Here is a 16,576-nt window from a genome sequence, read left to right as displayed (position 1 = left end):
TCCATCAATCTATTTGTAGCGATTAGAGTAACATACATGTAAGGAAACCTTCGTCTAATTCAAACCCGCCACATCAACTTCGGCTGGTGGTGGCACCGGCGAGACAAGCACCGACATGCTCCTTCCTGCCCTCTGCTAGAGTCCATGGCTTCCATACTCTAGCCTTTGGAACTGCCGAGGTGAGAATGGACTGGCGTTCATGGTAGCTTCCAAGCTCCACAGTGCCAAACTTCCCTCTCTTTCCACTTGCGTCGATCGCCTCCAAGGCAGATGGAGACCATTTGGCATCTCTTCACCACTCACGGATCCATCATCCGCGGAGCAAAGCGACCTCCTTCGTCCTCATCCCGGCCATTGCTACAGTCCCCGGTCATGTCATCGATCAACCCCGACCCGGCCGAGTTAACGTCAAGGGGGCCGATACAGTGCTCACGGTCGATCGGGCCGCGCTGTGGACGTCGACCCATGCCGGATTTTGAGATATCTACGGGCGATGCCGTACGACGATGGCTTCTTCCGGCGACACCGATGTCTTTGCACCACCCATAAATTAGAATATTGGCCGGTAGCTGAGTGAGTTTTTTGGAGTGTGATTGTTTCCTTATAGCAAAGATCATGTTGAGGCCCCATCTGTGTCCTCAGAGCATGACCTCCTCTACTGGTCGTCTCCCACGGCCATTGGATTCTCGTCAAGAAATCTGATGCAGTGCATCGATGTACAATTGTTGTTATGACAATGAATTAATTACTGCCCACTCTCCTTTCTTTTCTATCTTTATCCGAATCCTTCCCTCCCTCTACGCCTGCATTCTCTCACCTCTTTTCCACCATGATCCTTGTCATGTTCTCCTGTTGTGTTCTTCGGATCTTCCTTCACTTCAGAAGACAACCACCTTCCGCATTAAGATCTGCAGTAGGCTTCCAATTTCGACCTGTTAATTGGACTCGAATTGGATCCCAATACTTTGGTTGGGTTTTCGGTCCACGCCAAGATCCATATAGAAATCTGAGAATGCCTCCAGATATAGTATCTCTTTTTAGTCATATACTTTGTTGTTGAGCTATTGTTATGGAGGGATTTAGATCCGGATGATGTCACTGAACATCCTAATGCACAGAACACAGATCATGTTCTATGTAAACTATCATGTCGTGCCGCCAAACATATGGTAGACGAAGCAATCTACCATCTTCCTTTGTCAGAACATATTCATGTTTGAGCGATGGGACATCGATCATTGTAGCTCCCATTGTGATTTACTGGGCCTACTCTGGGATGTACACCATGCTCGCCTCCCCTCGACCACTATCGCCTGCAATCGAGAAAAGACGAGGACATCCAGAACTCAGTCTTCGTGGCACCACCGCCTCGTCGTCACCTACTCCTTCGGCGGCCAGTACAACCACCCCGTGAAAGGGTTTCTTGGGGAAACATCTTCCACATGCTGTTCTTCTGGAACAACACCGCCTACCACGACGTCCACCATCAGTTCCACGGAAACAAGTACAACTCCTCGCTGCCATTCTTCGTCACTTGGGACAAGATCTTGGGAACCCACATCCCGTACATACTGCTGAAAAGAGCAGGCGGTGGCCTTGAAGCCCGACCAGCGAAGGACTAGAGAATCTTTCCCTCTCTCTCTAGAAGCCCGACCAGCAAAGCACGAGAGTATCTTCCCCACCCCTCCCCCCTCTCCTCATGTTTCTCCATACTATTCACTGTTTGATCATCTTGACAGGCTGATATCACATCAATCGTTCGACCAAACTTTCGGGCAATTGTATGAATTGTGCATTATACCCATGTATATATACATATATGTTCATGCAAGATCATAAGATCTTGGTATCCAAACCTGTGATCTTGGAGATCATGTTATGCATTGAATTGACCCCTAACATCGATTGTAGGAGAACAGTTCCACAACTCCGTGTGGAACTAATCTGACCCTGCAAGTCCAACACTTCGGTCCGCCATACGACAGCTTGTCTAGACGTCTGACCATTTGCATCCACTTATCTCAAGACATCACGGTCAACCCGATACTGAAGCACACTTTTCAAGCATTCCACAACTCTTTTCCAACCATTGACCATCGGATTCTGGAACTCGTGAAACCAAATTAGAACAAGCAACCTTCGGAAATAGACCAGCTAAATGACCCAAGTGGTTCCACCCATCAGCACATATCTGAGTCGAGTTTGCGTGTTATCATGTTTGCAAGCGTATAATCCAATAGGATTACTCGTATTTGATGCATCTTATTGTCATTATGTGGCATGCAATTGGAATCTTCGTATGAGCATCATCGGTGACGTAGAACACCATGCTGTGTGGCCAATTTAAGTATGTGGCTACAGAACTTGTTTATGTTTAGTGTGTGGGCGTCATTTGACTTAATTATAATGCATATCTAATTATGTGTTTGTTATCTAATTTGGATCTAAGCTTTCCTAAGTACGATGACGGCAATACCAAGAACCATCTTATTCTACCAGCCTATATCGTACGCGACTCAGCGCTCACCGATTCGATTGGTCAAGATTTGTGGGGCCCACTCATGAGTTCCCCGATGGCTATCGAGGTAATCGGTGGGGACGGATGGTAAGGTGCCGAACGTGCTCTTGCGACTATGGGGGTAAGCATACCGCGGAAGATTCCAACCGTAGAGAGACCGGTGGTGGTGGGTTCCGCTGACCGCTCGGTCAATAAAAGCACGCCTCTCTCCTTCCTTCCCTCCTCGTGTTTTAAACCGAGAGGAAGAAACAACGCGACGGCTTCTTGGAATTGTGGCGGTGGCGGAGAAAGTAGAGCAAACCCACGTTGTAATTCCCCTCGATCGATCAGAGTTCTTCTTCGATTACGCTCAGGTGAGGCGGTTCTTTTCTTTCTTCTAGTTCTTCTCCATCTGAATGGGTAGCCGGAGGGCCTTCTTGATGATTAGGTAAAAGGAAGTGGCTCCAATTTTTTTGGAAGCGGCCTTGTCTCGAGACGTAGGGGTTTAGTTGGCCTTTCGATTGAGATGCCAAGATTGGAGCTTTTGTTGACCTCCAATGGCAATTGATCGTTGTTGATATCAGTAATCGATCCCTGTCGAGCAAAAGATCAACTACCATCACTCGTTTGCATGTGGAGCTGTCTTATATGTGGACGTCTAAGGGGCAGGAGTAGTTATGTTTCTCTATTGTCGCTGCAGCTTGCGATTGTTGTTGTCGTATACGTATCTTGTGAACTGATGGATTGGTTACTAGAAAAAAAGGGCTGATCTTTTTGCTTTTTCTTTTACTTAGAAAGAGTAAATAAGTGGCTGGAATGAGTGAAGCAAGAACATCGATGGTGCCACAGGTGGTGTGCCATCAGTCTCTGACCGTGGAATGAAGTTGCAACCTTTAATGGAGTTTCATGCATAAATTAGTCTCCTGGAAGCTCCATATTTTGGGTTTCTTGACAAGTTGAACACTTTGGGATAACTAAATGGAGATTACTAAGATGTGTACAATTCATCTCGCTTGAAGTTTTGGATCCACCAGAAGACAACTATGTGCTTGTTTCATGTGCTGGGATGACCCTTGCTGAATAGCCGATAGATGACTGTCCCAAGTTAGGGCTTTGCTTTAGGCTGGATGATCTAGTACTAGATATGAAGGTAATAACTTGAAATTACTTGAGTAGAACAGTCAGAAGAACAGTTAACTACTTGTTGCACAGATTCTAAAATAGATGCTCTGATACATCAAAATAAAAAAAAAAGGTATGTTGCCACTTGCCAGGCGAAGTACTATTCAAAATTTATAATGTAAATTGTCGCTTTCAATTTCCTTGCGTTCATAGGACATTTGAAGTTACAACTTACAAGCCAGTGGTGTTTTGACGACGTGGAAAACTCCATTCTCATTTTACCTTTGTTGTCTTTGTCCGACAGATTCTTGTTTTTTAAATTTCCATCCAGGAAGCCGCCCATCTATTTGGCAAACGTATAATGGCTTTTACTTCATCAACTAATAGCATTGGTTTGCTTAATTTACAAAAGAATGGCAAACATTCGAACATGGACCTGCCTTTGTTCCGCTCAAGTCATTTGAAGGTTAGAAGATTCAAAAGAATATTCAAATGTGCATCCCAGGTGAATGATATCAGTGTTGAAGTTGTAAATCCTGAAATTGACTTTAAAGATCCAGATTGGAAAAAGCACTTCCAAGAGGATTTTGATAATCGGTTCAGGTTGCCACATCTTACGGATATTCTTGATGTGAAGCCAAGACCAACAACGTTTTCTCTTAAGAGCAGGTAATTTTTCAATATTCTTTTTCTGACATCATCATGCTTCAGATTTTCTACTTATTCTCAACTCATAATAGATCTTCTTGTGAAATCATTTCCTCAATGAAATTTGAATTTAAGTCCATTGAAATCCTTGGCTTTTTTTGTGTTTGAGATTAACGTCATGCCTTTTTCATATTGCATATAATTTTGGTTACTTTTAGTTGTATGATCTTAAGCTACAACCAAGTTAGTAGACCTTCCTACAGCCAAAGAATCGTCTAGGTCTTTCGAAATGCTTTTCTTATCTAAATTTGCCCTGCATAAAATTATCTTGCACTAATTTGAAACGGCCAATAGTAGGTTCACAAGTCTTTTAAATTGACACATGACGATCACAAGCTAATTAATACTATTTTTTTTCTATAAATGCTTCTTATGCTAGTTATTCCTTAAGAGCTTCAGTCTATGTAAATTGGTTTTCTTTTGACTTTGACAGAGGTCCTCTAGGTGATGGTAATGGTGCACCAATGGATACATGGTACGGCTATGTGAATGATGACGATAGAGCACTTTTGAAGGTCTTGTTTCTTTTCATGAGAGATGTTTTAGAGTTTTCTCCTTGTATCGTATAAAATTTCTAGAATGGTGTGTTGTTTTATTTCTTGTATGGATTAAGTTCTAAACATCATAAAGGCACATATTTCATATGACTATGTTGATAAAAAATTATAAATGCAGAAGACAATTATTTATATGTTGCATCATTAAATTCAACTATATAATGTGATTACTTTCTTGAATAAGTTTGTTTGCTCTGACTGACTTGATACTAACATTTGCAAATGGATAGCATAGTAGTGGATATTGGACTGACATTACTTGATACTAACATGTGCAAATGTCTATGGGCCTATTTTTAGAAAGGTAGGAAAGAGCATGGCATGGATGCATCATTTTGCCGGTAACCTTGCAATTGACAAGATCTATCAAGGGATGAATTCAAGATATATGTTTTCCAAGCAATGCCATCTTAATTTGCAGAAAATGTATGAAATGAAGCTTTTCAAAAGAATGTACAAAATGAGTTGAACGGAGTCCTTTCAAAAGAGGAGGCACTCTATCAAGTCATTTCAGTGAGATGAGTTCAGTACAAATAGATCTGTTGGGGGACAAGATATGAAAAATACTTACGTATATGGGCCAGCATATGGACCTGGTGGTCCATCTCATGGTGAGAGTGTGCTAACATATCCTTGCTTTTTTGACCTTGTGTCAGTCAGCTATGAAATTTAAATATTTGCTTTTGATGATCTTTTCAAACTATGAAATCCCGAAGCGTTCAATTTGTTTGTCGTTATTTGGTGTAAATTGTGAATTTTGTCTTGTCCTTTTTTTTCAGGTTATAAAGTTTGCTTCACCAAATTCTGCAGGAGCTGAGTGCATTGATCCAGATTGTAGCTGGGTGGAGCAATGGTATTGCTTTAAACAATAGATTCTTTTTGCCACTAATACAATATATTGATAAGATTTCCCATGCCATATATTGTGTCTAACTTACCTCCCATGGGTACCACATATAACATATAGAAACTTGGTGATTCTTGTTTTCTCTTTTTCCGTCTTCTTCTTCTTTCTTTAAATTCCTTGTGTCATTTCTCTATACTTTAACTTGGAAAGTTCTAAGATGGTAAGACATTTCAATCCTGTCATACACTGATGATAGAGCTAAAAAGTTTTGAACGGATTGTGGTTGTCCTAAGATTCAAACTCTGTGGAACAACAATTGTCTAGTCCTAGATTTTCATTAGACAACAAAAAAATCTTATATTTCTTCTACGTTATGTGATTATTTTACTTTGTTTGTTCAGGAAACAGTTTCTTGTTTCTTTGAGCATCCAACCAACTCAAGGATACACCAAAAGAAAATAGAATTCAAATCATTTTCAAGTTAATGAAAATCTTAATAATTTTATTTGGTTTTTTACCTTATCCTAATTGCTTCAGTAGTTTTGGGTTTTTGTAGTTTTCTCGCAGATTATGATGGCTGTTGGGCCTATTCTAGTAAACTTGGTCAACTGAGATTGAAAACATTTTAGTTTTGGTCCATCGGCAAGTCTAAGGCAGTTAGGAGGGTTTGAGATTAACAAATCCAAAGTCAGAATTCTTTTGATTGTAAATGCTTAATTGATAATTTAAATGACTCCTAAGGATTTTGAGCCTAGAACCTCTTCAAGATGGAGAGGGGTGCCAACCACTAGGCCTGAGGCCTGGTTGGTTCAATTTATTCTGCAAGTTGATGATGCCTTTCTTCATTGCCTCCTCTTTTCCTCTGCATTATTATTATTTTTATTTTGATGTAGGGTTCACCGTGCTGGTCCTCGTAAACAAATATACTATGAACCTAAAGAAGTAAAAGCTGCAATTGTCACTTGTGGAGGGCTTTGTCCTGGTCTTAATGATGTCATTAGACAGGTAAGTCATCCTACTAGCTTTGATTTAACTGCAATTTGTTGATTTAACTGCAAAGTTTGCCTTGATATTCTGCTTTTGCACTTTATCCTTCTTTAGTTAACTCAGGTATAGTAACTACAGATGTATATTTTCTTTTGTATTTTGTGGATAAAAGTTGGGAGGAGCAACTTACTCGATTTCTTTGTGGTTCCAGATAGTTTTCACACTTGAAAAGTATGGTGTTAAAAACATTGTTGGCATCCAATTTGGATACCGTGGATTTTGTGATGAGAATTTACGAGAAGTGCCGGTATGAACTGTTTTCCTGACTTGAAAAGTAGAATAATCATGTCATTAGCTAAATTCTAGCCTATTCTTCACCTGCAGCTTTCACATCAAGTGGTTCAAAACATTAACCTTGCTGGTGGAAGTCTATTGGGAGTATCTCGTGGAGGGCCTAGTATAAGTGATATTGTGGACAATATTCAGGTATAGTTAGTTTGTGGCTTGTTAGCATATCACCTGTTGGCTCTACCATTTTACTTTCTAACTTTTTAGAAGCATGCAATATAGCTAATTTGTGACAAGCAAACATTTCAGGCTAAGGCCATAGACATGCTCTTTGTACTGGGTGGAAACGGTACACATGCAGGGGCAAATGCCATACATGATGAGGTATCGTTGGCTGCTTATTTTCTAGAGATTAAATTGTGTTTATGCTTCTAGCTCATACATCACCACCTGGTAGTTTTATGTGATCGAACAGACAACATGATGAATCACATAAACTACTGAAATGTTCTTTGATATACTTACACAAAGTTATTTTTATTTCTTTTTGCTACTTTTTGATATTGTTGATCTTATGCTTTTCTTCACTAGTGTCGCAAGAGAAAAATGAAAGTGTCAGTTGTCGGTGTCCCCAAAACCATTGATAATGATATACAACTAATGGACAAAACATTTGGTTTTGATACTGCGGTAGAAGAAGCTCAACGAGCAATTAATTCTGCATATATTGAGGTAAATAATCTATTTATTATTTGGTCATTGCTCCTTGACAATTATTATCAATTAATAGTACCTTTTGCCTTTTCTTGTCACTTTGTTTCCTATGCTTAGGCTCAGAGTGCATACCATGGCATTGGACTGGTTAAATTGATGGGAAGAAGCAGTGGGTTCATAGCCATGCATGCATCACTTTCTAGCGGTCAGATAGATATCTGTTTAATCCCAGAGGTACACTATTTACATGATCGGTATTAATGTTCTCATGATAAGTTCATGATTCAATTGTGTCTGCTGTAGGTTCCCTTCAAGCTAGAGGGGCCAAATGGCTTATTGCAACACCTTGAGCATCTGATAAAAACAAAAGGAAAAGCTGTGGTTTGTGTTGCTGAAGGAGCAGGACAGGTAAGCTGATGACACCATTTACTGTTAGGTTTCTTATAATTTCTTAATATGAATTCTTGAGAGAAATTATCAGTGAGTATCGAACTATGGTATAAGTTGTATGTTAACATGATTCTAGTTTTTGGAGAAGCAATTCATGTTTAGAGTAACTAAGAGGTTCAAATATTCTTAGCTTGATAGTAGTCTAAACTCTAAAGTTTAACATTCTGAATTTGCCAATCGTCAGAATATTAAACAGAGTTCTATCATAAACATAGTGCTGCTAATGCTTCTGGTTGCATTAAGAAGAATTTTCTGGATTTCTACTTGTTTCATTTTAAAATGCTAGCAGCTAGGTTGAAGAATAAGCAGTGTTTCTATCTAGTTAAGTGCATGTTTCTTGAATCATCCTGTAGTCTATGACATGCATGCCTATCAGAACTGGTTTCTGTGATGATTTACATCGAATAAAATGTAGAGTTTTTCTGATATACTGGAACATAGCTAAAGAGGATTAAACAAATTTTACTGTATCTATTATAATCAACATTTATTAATCATCTTTCAGGAACTGCTACAGAAGTCAGCTGCATTAGATGCATCAGGAAATGTGGTACTTGGAGATATTGGAGTTCACATTCAGCAACAGGTTTACATCGCATAGTCTATGTTCATTTATCTCTTTAACCTTTTTTTGTACAAAATTTGATAGATAAATACACTTCATACCTTTTGCAAGAAGGGCTTAAAAGAATGCTGCTATGATGAATACACTAATAAAAAATGTTTGAACTAAATTAATGTAAGTGACATAAAATGTGCCCAGAGTGAAAAATGAAGTTGGAAAATATCTATCATCTTTCTCATCCACTAAGAAACCATTTTTCTCCTGTACTACACCTTATCCGGAATGGCTCATGTTTTGCTGCTTTTATATGTTTCCCCTGCCTAATTTTGCCTAAGAGGAAATCATGTCTTGTGTGTCACATATATCTCTTTGTGCAGGATACACATTTTGATGAAAAAATGATTCATTAGTCACATGTTTTTGTTTATGACATACTTCTAACTTTTATCTGTTTGCTACGCTATGTTAAAACTTTGATGTAAAAATTCCACAACAATTATATGACTTTTTTCTTCTTTAACTCATGTTGAAGTGGAAAAGAGATTCTGAATAATCCTCTTTTAGTTTGATAATGCCTTTTGTTCCTGTAAAATTATCTTGCTTGCGGCTTATACCATGAGTAGACTTGTGCAGTTGTGCTATCTTTTTTCATAATTACCATCGTAATATTTCAGTGAAATATCCAGTGTTTTACAGTGCGGACATCCCAAGCCGCAAATTACCTATGATATTACCATTAGTTTTAAATACACGTGCTTTAAATATGTTGTCACAAAAAATGTTATCTTTTACAGATAAAAAGACATTTCAAGAATATAGGTGTCCCCGCAGATGTGAAGTACATAGACCCAACATATATGGTTCGAGCATGCCGTGCTAATGCATCTGATGCTATCCTATGCACTGTGCTTGGCCAGAATGCTGTAAGCATCGCTTTACCTCTTTTTTGTTATATTAATGTTTCTCACAGACGACTAGTAACATCTAAATGCATTCATTGAGAAATTATACAGTGGATTATCTAATATTGAACCTACACTAACAGTGCACTTGTGCTATGAGCAGTTAAAGTCAATGAGGCTTGTTTCTATATTGCAAAAACCATTTTAATAAACAATTATGAAGGAGGTTGCAGGCCTACTTCATTCCCTGTTTCATCATACTCCTATTTTCTTTTTCATTTTTTTTCTCCTCTACATACCTCTTATTTCTTTACTTTTTTTGTTATAAGAACTGCTGCTAATTTCTGAATGGAATGAGACTGAACAACCCTTATATTATTTGGTATTGTTTAGAAGCATTGAAGTGTTAGCAATACCACTGAGGATATGATGATATGCATGCATAACTACATTCTTCCCAGATTACATTACTGAAATTTGGGAATTGCCTTCCGCAATGGCCTCCAATTATTCTTTAAATAACCTTGTACCCTGCAAATCCCAACTGTTCAGAAATGTTTGATCAGATATGACACCAGGCTCCATAAATTCCCTCATGATCTTCTTTCAACCTCCCATTACTGAACAACTAAACATTTTCCCTCTTCCAACAGATTTTCTTTTCTTCTTTTGCCATTTGATGAATGACTTTGCTAGATCCTTTTTATTACATAAGGTTTGCTTATGCTCTCTTTGATGCAATCCAGCAATTAATATATTGTGTTGTTTACAAAAATATATTGTGACATGAAACAAATCCATTTTGCTTCTTTTGGTTGCTAACAGTGCACTTCATATTGCTAGACCTCACTCTGCAGTGCAATTGCATCATAGAAGTTCATAGACCACTTTCCCTTGTGAGAGAATTAGTCACTATTTCTTTTAGATCCATTCCTAGCATATCTGATTGGATCAAACATTGTATATATTGATAGTTTCAGCAGTACAGCTTGCACCTACGTGTCATAAATGCATGACTCTACATTGTTGCCCATCCATATGCTCCTCTTTAATGTGGTTGCATTTGTTAGGTACATGGTGCATTTGCTGGATTCAGTGGCATCACAACAGGCATATGCAATATCCATTATGTCTACCTTCCCATTCCAGAAGTAATTAGATCTCCGAGGCGTGTCGACCCCAACAGTAGAATGTGGCACCGATGTCTGACATCAACAGGCCAGCCTGATTTCCGCTGATATTAATTAGGGAGCAGCAGCTTATTCAGATTGCTTCTTGCTTCCTGCAAGTGTGCATGTTTGGGGTATAGAAGGCTTTAAATAAGGATCATTTTCCAATTTTCTTTTACACAATGATCATGTAAATTATCAGTTTTGTGATTAATAAAGTTGAAAGGAGGATGACAGACATCATTTGAGGATGCCCACATCAGATGTAATAAACTGCTATGTAATTGTAGAAAAATTCAACCAAATAATGGTTCTTGCATATGTATTGTAACTATTTTTTGAAAAGTTCGAGGCATTTAAAGGTTGCAACTACTAATTTATCAGGGTTTCCATGTACACCACATTAAGTTCCAATAAGGATTCAATTATAGTATATTTTGTTTGACTCGCTGGATTTGTTTTATCCTCATCATCACTTTGGTAATCACTGTAATCAAAGAAAACAGTGATCCAATCGAGTATGCTAACAACAACCAGCCAGGTCTTGATGCTGTAGCTAACAAGTTAGCAATGAAACAAGGATAGAAGACAAGATTCAAGAGCCAGCCACAACAGACACATCAATGGATTCAAAAGTCCACACCCATAGAGAACAGCTACTTTGCTCGATCATTCTTGTCATCTAATAAAAAAAAAGACTTGGCACAAGACCAATCAAAACCGTAAATTTCTGCAAAATTGGAACACCTGAATATAAATTGGTCACTTTCATCCGGTAACTCAAGGGTTGGAGCAAGCAATCAGCCTCAGACAGATGCTACAGCAGCCATCCGCTTATGAGCAAATGCCATGCCCTTCTCAATGCTTGCCTTCAGTTCTGGCTTCAAAGCGTCCAGTGCCTTCGCCTCATAGTTGGTCAGTCCCTGAAGGTCAGATGAGATCACAGCTTCGATGCCTTTCCTGCTGAGTTTAACTCTTGATGCAAAGAACGGTAGCTCGGTGATATCAGATTGCACAAAGGAGCACTCGTAAACATCCCCATCCCCGTCCAAAGCACGAAGAGAGGACTCCACGAACCTGGCTGCCGCATAGGCCATTGACAGAGTTGCTGATCCAGCACCAGCTTTTGCCTCTACTACCTCCGTCCCTGCGTTCTGAATCCTCACTGTAAGCTCTTCAGCTTCTTCATCTGTGAAGGTCACAGATGGTCTCGTCTTTGACAACAGTGGTAGTATGGTAATTCCAGCATGCCCACCTACAACTGGGACATCCACGTCAATCAGCTTAAGGTTCTTCTTTTGGGCCACGAAGGTGTTGGCTCTCACGACATCAAGTGTGGTAACACCAAAAAGTTTCTTTGGATCATAGACACCCTTCTGCTTGAGGACCTCTGCAGCTAAGGGGACAGTAGAATTCACGGGGTTACTAATGATATGGATAAAAGCATCTGGAGCATTATCAGCAACAGCCTCCACCAGTGTCTTCACAATGTTGGCATTGACATTGAATAGATCATCACGGGTCATGCCAGACTTTCGTGGAACCCCTGCAGGTATTACAACCACATCCACGTCCTTCAAACTGTTGGCTAGCTCTGATTCTCCTGTGAAACCCAGACTCTGCGAGGGAGTGTTACAATGACTGAGATCAGCAGCTACCCCCTTTACATTTGCAACATCATAGAGATGCACAGCTGAGACCAGCGGGGACATCTTAATCAGGAGAGATAATGGTTGCCCAATACCACCCGCAGCTCCAAGAACAGCCACCTTAAAAGATGAAGCCTGTGGCAGCAGTTGACTTTTTGTTCTCAGGTTCGATCTCCCCAATTTTGGCTTAAATGACTCCCAGACAGAAACATGTCTCCCATTTCCCATAAAAGAGGTCTCTGATTCACAGAAAACTGATGATGATGCTTTCAGACCACTGAAACCCTTGAAAAGCTTTGGGGCACTGTGATTAACATGAAGAGGCTTCGGTTTTGCTCCCAAGCCAATCTGAGTTCCATAAGAAGCAACTGAGCCAACAGACAGAGCTGAGCCAGCTACCGATGCCATCCCCTTTGTGATATGGAATAAGCAAGAAGTGCTACATAATTAGATTGAAACATATACATGTTAACAGAAATAAGTAGCTGGTCAGCAACTTGCAACTAGACTTCCAAGTAAATTATATCCATCTAAACCCCGTAACAGAAGACTTGGAGGTGAGAAGAGTTTTCACCTTTTTAATCTTAGCAGACTAATTATATCATTTTTATCACATCAACTATAGCAAGATTAGGATGAAATAACTTAGATAGATGATACAAAATTCAACTTATCCTAGAGATCAATCATTACCTTGTCAACTGTTTGCAACTAAACTCTCAAGACGTCAAAGAAGGCCTGTTATAGTGTTATTCATCATTTAGATCTAGCAAGGGTAGGCGATGACCGTCTTATCAACTTATAACATGATTTCAATGGGGTTAAATTCTTATACCAAATGACCCTTTTCAAATGTTATGCTCATGGAAAGTGGTTTAATATCGTTGAGTATGAAATAACTTATGGATTGTTATAGGCTTAGAAAATGAAGTAATATGTCCTTGACATCTGAAGTGAAAGCAATGCAAAGAACATCATTTTCTTCAAAGAAGCTTTAAACAAAAAGATTGATTGGGGTTAGACACAAAATATATTAATATAAAAAGTTCAGAGCAAACATATCAGGAACCAAGGCGGCTGCACAAACGATACCTACATGCTAAAGATGCTCAAGTTAAAGTGGAACATGCTTTAGAGTGCATTACAGATGCTTTGGCCAACCAAAAAGCATAAACTGTTCACACTAAAACAAATATATCAGCAGAAAACTGAAGAAATAATATATCAAATTTGTATGGATCCAAATCCTTAATTCAAATCCAATTGAAAAAGCTTTTACCGTCTGTTAGACTAGTTCAAACGAACTTTCCTAACCCAAATAAAGTCCTGGACATGCTACAGTTCATAAATATGACGGAAAAAGAAAGCCAAAAAAATACAAAGATCATAAAATTCAGCTTCTGCCCTATATACAAAAGAAATTGGACACGAGATGTCCAAAGAACGAGTCCAGATTTTAGGATTCCTCATATCTGTAATGCGGTTGTGATAAAAAATGAATCTTGCCAAGAAAAAAAATTAAAAATGTTAAGGCGTTTCGTTAAACTTCCCTCAGACTCCATTTCTGCCTCTGCGACCACCCAGAATCGACACCATTACCCCATTCACCCGATCCAAGTACCAAAACCAAAGGCCAAGAATAGATCTTGAAAATAAACTCGAAACTAATACCACCTACTCAGAAGTCAAGATCGTCTCATTCACACTATCCAGATACCAAGAACAAGACTAGATCTTGACAACCAATTCGAGACCATCAATATGTGCTGGACACATCCCCGGGGTCGAAACATAAGACAGCTCAAGCAACCAAACGAGTAAAATGAAATCCAAATCCATCTCTGGAAACCACTAGCATCTCCAGCAACGACAAGAATCACCGGCATAATTTGAATCTATTACGTTGTGCTCTCGTATTCCAAAGCCATCAACACGAAACATCAATTCCTAACCTAGACACAGAGCCACAGACGGAGATCCAAGAATGCGCAGCGAGAAGGAAGGTCGGGAAAGAGAAAGCGGGAGAGAAGGAAGGATACCTCGGACGGATAGTCGTTCGCTTGCTCGCTCGCTCGCTCGTTCGCTGGCTCGCTCTGTGGATTGGTGGCGGTGGGCGGAGATTGTTGAGCGATTAAATCAATAGCGGCGGCAGAAAAGCGAAAAGCGTGGCCGAATGATCGGCCAATTGTACGTTTACGCTATGACCGGTCCGAGTGAACCGGTAGACAAGCTACTGTGTCTCCACCAAGATACCAAACACAGGAAAACGCGTTTCGCGCTTTCCCTTCAGTGGTCGCATCCTGGGGCCCATGACTGTCAACCCAATCTGTTTCATAATTGGACCTGAATTCTGATTATACCCATACATCTGATAAGCGACCAACTGTTCGCATCTTGACTCGGCGGTTCAGATTTAAGGCATGCCATGTCCCACTGAACCGGAAGAGGCAGCTGCTCTGTCTCCACCAAGAGACCAATCACCGCGCCTCGGTGAGATACCTAGTTGGCCCCGCAGCTCCCATCCAATGCCTCTGATACGAAAACCTGAAGCCTGGGTGTTATTTGCAGCTAATCCACTTCTCTCCTCTCCGTATCTCGATTCGACCGGCCAAAAAGCAAAGACCAGAGATGGCTCGAGGAACGTGCTTTCTTGTTCCATGGAAAGCGGCCCGAAGAATGAGAACCGTTGATACTTCAAACAACAACATTTTCCTCACGTTTTAATTAGGAAGTAGTCATTTTCCTCTTATATATATATATATATATATATATATATATATATATATATATATATATATTTGTGTGTGTGTGTGTGATGAATTCATGAGAAAACTTTGAGTTTTTTCTATATCGTGTTCCAAATTAAAAAAAAATTATAATTCACTCATAATTACGTGAAATAATTATTTTACTTTTATAATTTTTTATTTTATTATAGTCTCAGCTCTAATTTATATTTTCACCTGACTTATCGACCCTTAGAAGGTGAGAGGACGATCGTAATAGAACAAGTAAGAATGTAAATTTAAGGTAGAGGGGGTGACTAACGAAATGAATGGGATGATTATATTGGTAAAATAATTATTTAAAAAAAAAAGATTATCGGTAGTAATTTTTTTAAACTTGCGGTGCTGTGCAAAAAAAATATAAAACTTTTTTCAGAAATTCATCTAATTTTTAATAAAAATATTTGTATTGATATAAATTAGTGATTATAACAACTTTGATCTCAATTCTTATGTTAGATTTCAAGAATCAAACACACAAAAGGACTTCAATTCAATCAATCATAACTAAGACAACAGATTCCAACAAACATACACCAATCGAAGTAGATTTTGTTGGGAAGTTTCCTTCATTTGGCATTCTTCTTTGTTTGCACGTGTTGCATTCGGTGAGGTCGGTCTTGATTTTTGTCTCTCTTTAGCTATTGCTTTCGTTACTCTCCTTAGCTCATCTCTTCCCTTCATCACGTAGAGGTCACTCACAAGCAAGCTGTTGTTCTCCGGAGCTTCCTCCGCCCCCACGTTGACTTCCAAGAAGGTAAATGGATTCCACAAGAATGTGTTCCAAGTTTACAAGTTGTATGATTGCGACAGATAATAAACAATAATAAGTTTTAACCCATATTTTTTGATCGGATGGAAATGAATCAAAATTATTCTACCATATCAATTTAGAATCTTGATTTTTTTTTCATAATTTATATTATCTTTTGATGCATATAAGATTAAACTGTAGATTATATTAATCAAATTATTTTTTAATATTTATTATGAAAATAATATTAATCAAAATCAATATATATAATTAACTCATTAAGAAATAGTACGTGAGAAAGTTGGTTTATGGTCACACCCCAAACTCCCTCCTCAAGTCTTTATTGGATGCCTACCTGTTTCCACTAATGCCTATGAACCTAACTGAAGCCCAATCTCCAACCCACTTTCCACAAACAGCACAGAAGAATCAATCTCACCTCAGTTCCCTGTGAAGAACAGGTTTCTCTCACGTCACAAACGGAAGCAATAGCAGTGTTATTTAGATAGAGAAATTGGGAAAGGCTAGCATCTCTGACAAGGGAAACAATGGCTTCTTCTCGCTTCTTGTCACTGTTTCTG

General features: G+C 39.1%; 2 protein-coding genes across 3 annotated transcripts; one reads left to right on the top strand and one right to left on the bottom strand.

Moving 5' to 3' along the window:
- Nucleotides 1–2,747: 2,747 nt before the first annotated feature.
- LOC135678651 (ATP-dependent 6-phosphofructokinase 5, chloroplastic-like) lies at nucleotides 2,748–11,239 on the top strand. Its single transcript, XM_065191707.1, has 14 exons — nucleotides 2,748–2,871; nucleotides 3,924–4,288; nucleotides 4,761–4,842; nucleotides 5,664–5,737; nucleotides 6,625–6,736; nucleotides 6,930–7,025; nucleotides 7,103–7,204; nucleotides 7,316–7,390; nucleotides 7,598–7,738; nucleotides 7,838–7,954; nucleotides 8,024–8,128; nucleotides 8,676–8,756; nucleotides 9,530–9,658; nucleotides 10,708–11,239. The coding sequence occupies exons 2-14, from the start codon at nucleotides 3,981–3,983 to the stop codon at nucleotides 10,873–10,875; spliced, it is 1,590 nt and encodes a 529-aa protein (XP_065047779.1). The 5' UTR covers nucleotides 2,748–2,871; nucleotides 3,924–3,980; the 3' UTR covers nucleotides 10,876–11,239.
- A 161-nt stretch (nucleotides 11,240–11,400) lies between these two features.
- On the bottom strand, nucleotides 11,401–14,652 carry LOC135678652 (malate dehydrogenase, chloroplastic-like). Of its 2 annotated transcripts, none has more exons than XM_065191708.1 (2): nucleotides 14,495–14,652; nucleotides 11,401–12,866 (listed from the first exon to the last, which is right to left on the bottom strand). In XM_065191708.1, the coding sequence occupies exon 2, from the start codon at nucleotides 12,861–12,863 to the stop codon at nucleotides 11,613–11,615; it is 1,251 nt and encodes a 416-aa protein (XP_065047780.1). In that variant the 5' UTR covers nucleotides 12,864–12,866; nucleotides 14,495–14,652; the 3' UTR covers nucleotides 11,401–11,612. The 2 variants fall into 2 exon arrangements, with proteins under 2 accessions (XP_065047780.1, XP_065047781.1); XM_065191709.1 differs by having other exon boundaries at nucleotides 11,401–12,894; nucleotides 14,495–14,641.
- Between the last annotated feature and the right edge of the window lie 1,924 nt (nucleotides 14,653–16,576).

The sequence above is a fragment of the Musa acuminata genome, chromosome BXJ1-7 (assembly GCF_036884655.1).
Source record: "Musa acuminata AAA Group cultivar baxijiao chromosome BXJ1-7, Cavendish_Baxijiao_AAA, whole genome shotgun sequence".
NCBI lineage: Eukaryota > Viridiplantae > Streptophyta > Magnoliopsida > Zingiberales > Musaceae > Musa > Musa acuminata.
This window is presented reverse-complemented; position numbering and strand designations above follow the sequence as displayed.